At 56.5% G+C, this 8,691-nt stretch overlaps 1 protein-coding gene across 1 annotated transcript in view; it reads right to left on the bottom strand.

The window, feature by feature from the left end:
* Positions 1 to 2,309: 2,309 nt before the first annotated feature.
* Positions 2,310 to 8,691, bottom strand: part of PEBP4 (phosphatidylethanolamine binding protein 4) — a 209,587-nt gene continuing 203,205 nt past the window's right edge. The window contains exon 7 of the mRNA XM_028160609.2: positions 2,310 to 2,575. Within this exon, the coding sequence (XP_028016410.2) occupies positions 2,361 to 2,575 (215 nt within the window). The 3' untranslated portion in view covers positions 2,310 to 2,360. The remainder of the gene's footprint in view (positions 2,576 to 8,691) is intronic.

The following is an 8,691-nucleotide window of genomic DNA, read 5'->3' as shown; positions in this document are numbered from 1 at the left end:
GGGAGTAGGGAGTTTCTACTGCCTGGGCTGGCATCCATGGATCTTCTGCGGAACAAGAGCTTGGCGTCCACCACCTAGGCAGGGAGTTGAATTTATCAACGAAGCGGGAAACATGTCCAATTCCCTCCGCATTCACACATGCAGTCTCCCAGCCCATTGTGTTCTTCAGATCCCACCATGCAAACCTTCCAGCGACTTGGGAGTGTGCTTAGCCTGGCTGAGGGGTGGCCAGGGCCCCTCTGCCTTCCTGCTAATGTGGGCCCTGGCCCTAAGAGGGTAATGACGCGGTGCCCGGCTGCAGCCTGCCCCTTTCATCTGGGGAGCTCAAGGCACTGTGCACACATGAGTCACAGCATTGCATATTTTAGCCAAGGAGTGTGTGTGTGTGTGTGTGTGTGTGTGTGTGTGTGTGGAGGGGGAGTGGCGAGGGGGGAAGGGTTAACTCTTGGAGGGAAACTGAGCAGAGATTGGGGGGCTGAGAGGGCTGGAGTTGGGGGTTAGGTAGTTGAGGTACCAGGGTTTAGGGTATGAATGAGACCATAGCTAAGAGGGGCTTCCAAGGGGTCCTTGGTGGGGAAGCCCAGACATTCAGAAGACATCCAGGGCAGGTAGTCACCGAAAATCCTTTCTTTGGCCGAAACCGGTTTGGCTCTGTGGATAGAGCATCGGTCTGCGGACTGAAAGGTCCCAGGTTCGATTCCGGTCAAGGGCATGTGCATTGGTTGCGGGCACATCCCCGGTAGGGGGAGTGCAGGAGGCAGCTGGTCGATGTTTCTCTCTCATCGATGTTTCTAGCTTTCTATCCCTCTCCCTTCCTCTCTGTAAAAAAATCAATAAAATATATTTTTAAAAAAAGAAAATCCTTTCTTTGCAGAAACTAAGGAGATTATTCATAGCTTTCTAAAAGCATAAATTAGATTATGCCCCCTCTTGCCCTCTAATCTACTTATCACTTCACTAGAGGCCCGGTGCACGAAATTCCTGTACCAGTGTGGTCCCTAGGCCTGGCTGGCGATTGAAGCGTGAGTGTCTGGCATGGAAGGGCAGGTCCCAGCTGACCTCTGGGCCATGGGCAGCACCTGGGCCCCTGGGCCCCCGTGTGCCCCCCTCCACCTGAGTCACGGCGCCCGAGTCCCCACACGAGCAGCGTGCTCTCTCCCAGTGGCCTCGCAGACTGGCTCCTGTGTGAACCCACAGGGAGCCTGACTGGCCCCTGCGGTCCGGAGGCTGCCTCCTGGCTCACCCGGAAGACACTGTGCAGGTACAGGGCTGGCTCCTCGCAGGTGCCCGGCACCTGGGGGTAGGGGAGCTGCACTGGTGTCCTGGGGGAGGGTAGCAGGGGGAGTGAAAGGGAGCTCAGAGGACACCCTGCATTCTCACTGCACCTCCGTCCTTGTCACCCCTGCCCCCAGGTAGCCAGTGAGAGGTCGCAGCCCCACGTCATAGCGAGTGCAGTCAAACTCCCGTCTCCCGGTCAAACAACCGCCCTAGGGGCCAATTTGCATATTAGGCCTTTATTACATAGGAATATTTCCCCTTGTTTTCAGGGTACAATCCCAAACTTGACCATGGTTGTAAGGCCTGGCATGTTCTGGTCATTGCCCACCTGTCCTGGTGGCCACACCACTGGCCTTCATTTCCTTGGAAGATGCCACGCGTGGCCCTGCTCGCCATGGGAGCTCAGAGGTGTTCCCCCTCTCCGCCATGCTCGTCACCCCTGTGCCTACTCATAGTGAATCTCTACCCTGCTTTTCAGCCATGAAGTCAAATATCACTTCTTCTGAGAGGCCTTGCCCGCCCCGCCCCCTCCATCATACAGCAAGTCCCCTTTGCACCCTCAGAGCATTTGTCACATTTGCAGTAATTTGCTTGTGGTCATCTGATGAAACTTCCTCTCCCAGACTGGATGATAAGCCCCGTTTTGTCTGCCATGTTCACACATGGGTCCCCAGCACCTAGCATAAGGTCAGGCACGTAGTAGTTGCCAACAATAGTTGTTGAATGAATGGTGTTGAATGTGGAGCTGGAAAGGACCCCGGAGATAAACCAGCTGCCCCTCCCTCCTCTTCCTACCTCCACTTCACCGAGGAAGCAACCCTCTAGAGAGGGTGGGTGATTCTCTCCAGGTCACACAATGCGCCTCATGGAGGTTCAGGGCTGGGGATCTCCACCTTCTGCCTGTCCAGCTATCCCTGCCAACGTCCCCTCCGCACTTGCATTTACAGGCCTCAGTGCTGGGCACCGATTGAGTTCCTGTCCTGGGTGTTTGAAGGAGGACAGGCTAGGAAACAAAACATCCAACCAGTGAGCCCTGGACAATTCTTTTTTTAATTTGGAAGAGAAGGGGTTTCATACCCAGACTATAGGTGGTGGGCAAAGTGGACACACACCAGTAAGGCGAAGCCTGACGTCTTGAGCTTGTCTTTGGGCTTACTGCTTCCTCGTATGGGAACATGGGCATCTGACGAGACTTGGGCATCTACCGAGTCCTCGTAATTTTGGGTCATGAACTGGGTGCTTGCTACAGGTTCAGTCAGGTGGAAGCGACTCAGAAATTGTTCCATTTTCCAAAAGCCTGGAAGGACAAACAGACCACAGGGAGCCAATGAGAGAGAACCGCGGACTTGAGAGCTGGCAGGGGTGAGAGGGAGGCCAGTTCTGGGGGAGTGGGGACAGCAGGAAATGCCCTTGGCCATTGGTCTGAGTACCTGGGGTGCCCCTGGCTCCTAACTGCAGGACACCCCTGGATGTTAGCAGAGCACCTAGGAAGGGGCTGCTCCCCAGAAAGCATTGGGGACATGAATCTGGTTGGAGTCAAGAGCAGCCTTTGGTCTCGTCCCCAGTGCCCTTTATTTAGCATAACTCTGCCGCCTCGTTCACATGCAGAAAGGAAACACCCAATCAGGTTGTCAGCACGCTTCCCCACCCACCCTCCTTTCCTGCAGGCTCTCTTGACCCCATGACTGAAGCCTTGAAGCTTCTTTCCTTCACACCTGGTCACCCCAGCTGCTGGGGTTGAGATTGGCAGATGTGCCCGTGCCATTCATTTAATCTCCTCCCCAGAACCCCAACCACCGCCTTAGAGACTGTGCAGCGGGGTTTCTTTCCTGGCTGTGGCAGAGGTCAAGGGGCAGGGCCCCTTCTCTCTGCTCCTGAGCACCTGGATCCTGGAGGGGAGCTGCGTGTGGGGGAGACGTCCCCAGGCTGGGGACTGGAGAAGCCCAGTCTGTGCCAGGTCTGAGGGGCCCCCTCAAGGGGAGAAAACACAGGGGCATCGAGGGAGGTGCATCTTCTGGGGCAAGTGTGAACAGGCCCAGTAACAGGGCAGGGAGGACACAGCCCCGGGCACTGGGGAGAGGCCGAGGGAAGTGGTCAGAGGCATATTCCCACGCTCTTGTTTCCCAAACTTTGGGCCTCAGGGACCCTTGTCAGCTAGTTGCCAGAGAAAATACAGGACACTCAGTTCAATTGGCATTTCAGGTAAACAACAAATAATCTGTTAGTGTATGTTTCACATATTGCATGGAGCATACTTACAGTAAAAAATTATTCCTTGTTCATCTAAAATTCAAATTGAACTGGGCTTCCTGTATTTTCCTCTCTCTCTCTCTTTCACATTTAATCCTCACCGGAGGATATGTTTTTAGTGAGAGAGAGAGAGAGAGAGAGATGAGAGAGAGAGAGAGAGAGAGAGAGACCTCAATGGGTTGCCTCCCGTATTCAATCCCTGACCAGGGATTGAACCTACAACCTAGGTATGTGCCATGACCAGAAATCGAACCACAACCTTTTGGTGTATGGGACGACTCTCCAACTGAGCCATCGGGCCAGGGCTTTCTTTTCTTTCTCTCTCTCTTTTTTTTTTTGTTGTTGCTAAATTCAGTAACCTTCCCTGGGCGGAGGGAGTGCTCTGGGAAAACCTTGTCCAGAGCAGAGCTAGGCAGTGGCGGGTATAAGGCAGCGGCGGGTATGACCTGGACCAATGGAGGACAGAAATGCACAGAGAGAATAGGCTGAGCGGCTGGCATCCTGGGATTACGCTCAGAGTTGCCCACTTACCCACCTGTGGCTCTCTGTCTGCACCCACCACCTGTTAGTGTTCCATACTCCACCTACCTTCCCTCCCTGCAGAGGCTGTTTGCATTTCAAAGATGTTCTCAAGGGGAGGACATTTTTCATCCAAATAAACAAAATAATAATAATGCCAAAAAAAGAATAGTAAAACACTGATGTAGTGCTTTCTTTAAAAAAAAATGTTTTTATTGATTTTAGAGAGAGAGGAACATCGATCGGTTGCCTCCCATATGCACCCTGACCAGGGATCAAACCCGAAATCTGGGAATCAAACCGGAGACTTTTCGGATGACACTCAACTCACTGAACCACACGGGCCAGGGCTGATAGAGTGCTTTCTATGTGCCAGGCACAGTTCTAGGAACTCCATGCATATTCACTCAATTCATCCTCACAGGGAGACTATTTTTATCCCTAGTGCATAGGTGGAGTTCTGGTGAGGTCGCTTCTTAGTGGTAAAGGGAAAAAAGGCCTCTTTAGGTTCACCCAAATTTTATTGGGCTCAGTGACTGCGTGTTCAGATTGGGCTGGAGAGCAGCAGTTTCAGGAGTTCCTTTGGAGCAAGGGTGGCCGGGCCCTGGAGAGAGCCTCTCCTATCAGATGGGCTGCCGCTGGGCTGAGAGGTGTGTACCTGACGCTGTGGGTCTTCCACTAGGAGGCCTGGCCAGGCCTTTACACGCAGGGAGCCTGGCTTGGTTCATGACCCTGTGTGCATGTGTGTGCACATGTGTGTGCCTATGTGGATGCATATGTGTGTGCATGTTCATGCCAGGTGAAGGGCTTTGGGTGAACTGGTGTGTGGCCGGCATGGGGACAAGGGGGCCTTCCCCACTGAGCAGGGCAGGAAGGAACCGGGGTGGCAAGGAGGGAATTGAAACTCATCACGAGATCAGGGCAATGGCAGAAAGAAATCCCCTGTGCCATGAGGGAGACCTGGCTTCCCGCTCCAGCAGCGCGCCCTCCCCAAGCTCAGACGGCTTCCCTGACGGAGCTTGGAGGGCTTGGCAGCCTCGCAGCTCCTTCCTTGTCCCACTTCCAACAACGCTGTGGTCGTGGGCTTCGTGGGCAGCTCCTCAGACCTGCCCTCTGTCCCTCAGGAGGCTGCTGGCCTCCCGCTGCCTCCTCCCCTGGCTTGGCGGTGACTCCTTACACCCCCGTTTCCTGCCACAAAGGGCAAGAGGAACTGACCCGGTGCAAGTTGTAGAAGGCATGGGGGTGAGTCAGGCCCTCAGGGGTGTGTGGGGAGAGACGGGGAGCTTGCGGGCTGTGGCTTCCATGGTCACCCCATGGAGGAAAGCCCCATCCTGTACGGCACTGCTGGCCCCGGGCTGCAGGGGCCACTGCCATGCAGGAAGAGCGCTGCTGCTGTCTGAGGTCTGGCCACTGCCCGTGTGCCCTGGACCCTCCCGGGATGGGCTCTTCCTGGGACGGGGCCTGGGTGGGGAGTGCCCTTCAGAGGCCTTCAGCTACAGGGAGAAAGAGCCAGGGTGTCTGGTGCCTGTCTCCTGAGCCACCCAGGGACTGGAACACAGAGGTCTGGTCTCTTTAGGGCGGGGCTGCTGCTTGTGATGAGCAGGAGGGTCCCCACACAACCTTAGGGAGCATCGTTTCCATCTTGCAGAATCAGACTCAAGCATCGTCTCACCTACTGGTTTTAGAGAGAGAGGAACATTTACCCAGGCCCATTCTGGCCCTTGATGAGTTGCTAAGACAGTTAGCATTGGACTAATAAGCTAGACTTCTGAAGGGTGGCCTTGGCCAGCAGCTCAAAGTGCGCCCCCCACCAAATCCAGCTGATGAGGTCCCACCCCTAGCAGCACCCCCAGAGTCTTTCCAGCAGGCCCACTCTTAAGACTTCCCAACAGCATAGGAAAAAGTGTTCCCTGCGTGCCCTTGCTCTAGCCAAGGGACATTCCCCACCTGACCTGTCATTTGGTCCTTAGTAGGCCATCAAGTGTCCCCCTCTCAGCCTGGGAAGTGGGGGCTGGGAAGCCCTCACTGGGAGGCAGGCCCCCATTCAGGCTGTAGAACACGGGGCAGGGTACTGAGCCTTGGGGTCACCTCCTCTGAACCACCATGTGAGCTGCCTGAGCCTCTCCTGGGACCTGGGGTGCCTGGCTCAGAGCCGCCCCGTCACCACAGGTGGGTGAGCTGTGTCTAACCAAGGTGGCCACTCTCCTCCCTGGCCTGCCCTTATTCTCCCGCTAGGCTTCTTGTCAGGGGAAAACACAAAACTTGACCGCCAGCCTGGTAACCGCCACCCTGAGCGCAGATTCGCCCGCAATTTGTCTGGCTCTCCGCGGGGCTGGCTGCGGTGATAGGAGCGCTGATCCTTTCTGCTGAGATTAATGATGTCCTGGCGGTGGTGGGCGGGAGGCCTGAGCCTTTTATTTTTGTGCCGTTAAATGACATCCAGAGACTTCCACTCAGGAGCTGAAAAGCCCATGTTCCATCGCATCCAATTACTCCTGGGGAATATTTGCTGAGTGCTGATCCTGCGGGCTCGAGAGGCTCAGGGCAGAGGGGACCACTTAGACTTTGGCGGGAGTGAGAGGGTGGGGATGCCGGGGGAGTTCCTGAGTGGGGAGGGGTGACCCCGGCTCCTCTGGAGAACTGCAGTTCCTAATGACCCGTAAGTGGATCACCCTCCTCTCTGGTCCCTGTGGCTGGTGGCGGCGGGGCAGGGAGTGAGAGGAGTGGAGGCTTGCAGCTGTCAGTTTCGCTCCCAGTTATCAATTCCAGTATTTGGTGGTAGTGTTGGCCAGCTGGAATCTGGGGCAAAATTTGGCGCTGCTCAGTGGTTTCCCTGTGGACGATGTGTTCGATATCGCTTTGGGTGGTTGATGTCTGGCTCGACTGCGGCCTGCGTCTTGACGAGGGGCTGCGTGGGCCCTATGGAGAGCGCAGGGTTCCCAGCCAGTGTGCCTGCCCCAGAGCTGCCCAGGATGGCTCCATCTGAGTTGCTGCCAGGTCCCCAGTCCTACCAGCTCTGCCAGGTGGGCAGGGCCCTCTGGAGCCGAAGAGGGCTGCCTGACACAAGCCCACACGGTGACTCAGGGGCTGGCCCTGGGGGCTTCTGGGGCCCGGCCAGGTGAACCACCATGGGAGGTCATGGCGGGGAGTGGGGGTTGTTTTGCAGTGGGCCGTGCGTGTTTGTGTCTGTCTGTGTGTGTGTTTGGGGCTGGTCTCCAGGCAGGGCCCCTTCCCTCCACCTTTTCCCTCACCGTGCAGGCCTTTGTCCCTCCACACCAAGGCCACCTCCTGTGAGGCCGCTTGGAGCTCTGCTGCCTTCATGCCCTCGGTCTGTGCTGTCAATCATTTCCACGTAGCATCCCTCGTCTGAATCACCCACGGCGTCCCAGTGGCCTTTAGGTGCCACAAGCAAGGCTTAAACCCCGCCGAGAGGCAAGTCTCTGCTGCCCCTCCTCCTTGACCCTGTGGGTGGGGGGCTCCCCTGAGCTGCTTAATTCAACCGCCTGAGGTGCTGGAGAGCAGATCATGGCTGCCTAGTCCAGAGCCCAGACCCCTTCTCTGCCCCTCGCATCCCATTTTACCGGGAGCAGTCTCTCTGCAGGCCCCGAGGCTGCCCCTGGGAGGTGGTGACCGGAGCCTGGCATGGCCCATTAGCTCTCCTGGTGCGGACACCGGGCTCATGGCTTTGTAGAGGCTTCCAGAGTGAGCTGTGGCACGCCATCTTGAGGGACAGAGAGGGGATTTCCCTGGCTCACTCGCCAGAGGAGCGTGAGGCTGGCTCATGACACCTCTGGGTGAGGTGTGGCATGGCGCAGAGCACAGCTCCACACAGCGCTCAGCCACAGGAAAGGGGCGCGTGGGCCCGCCGCCTTGGGCGGCCGCTGCTGCTGGCCAAGGATGCCGAGGGCAGGCAATTGGATTGGCTCCATGTCTGTCCCCACGTCAGGGCCCAGGAGTCTGGTGGTCTGGGTGGGAGGAGCGGGGATGTGGGTGACTTGGTGACAGGTACAAAGAGCTTTGCTCTAAAAGGCAGAAGAAAACTAGTTTGCTATAACTGAGGACCCTTGATCAACCAAGCCACTCACTGTCCTGGGCTCCAGTTTCCGGTGTTGGGACAGGGAGGATGCGGCTGCTGAAACTGTCCTGGGTGGGCCTGGTGCTCACAGAGGTGGCTGTCTTTCCAGGCGCTAAAGGAAGTTGACAGTGAGGTGTGCTGGGGAACATGGGGGTGTGAGAATGGGCAGGTCCATGTGCTCCAGGCTTGTGAATGTGCTTACGTGGGTGTGTCCTATACACACACACACACGCTCATTGACTGAAAGTCCGCAGTGGGCTGAGCGCAGGGACAGGTGGTGAAAGAGAAACACAGACAGAAGTGAGCTCTTCCCTCGAGGAATTTATAGTCTCGTGATGGAAGCGGGGCCCATACGAGTAAAAATGATTGAGCAAGACAAGAGATCAAAGCAGGTGACTGAGGAAGTGCAACAGAATGTTACGTGAGTGTCTCAGAGGAGTAGGAGCGGGCGGGTGGGGTCAGCTGCGAGGAGACAGGCCGAGATAATGCCAACTCCAGACCTGGGGAGGTGAGCTGTGGCCTTTGCAGCACACGTCAGTGAAACTGGGCCGCTCTGGTCAGAGGCACCC

The sequence above is a fragment of the Eptesicus fuscus genome, chromosome 6 (assembly GCF_027574615.1).
Source record: "Eptesicus fuscus isolate TK198812 chromosome 6, DD_ASM_mEF_20220401, whole genome shotgun sequence".
NCBI classification, from domain to species: Eukaryota; Metazoa; Chordata; class Mammalia; order Chiroptera; family Vespertilionidae; genus Eptesicus; species Eptesicus fuscus.
The sequence above is the reverse complement of the archived record's forward strand: the minus strand, read 5'-3'. Positions and strand labels throughout refer to the sequence as shown.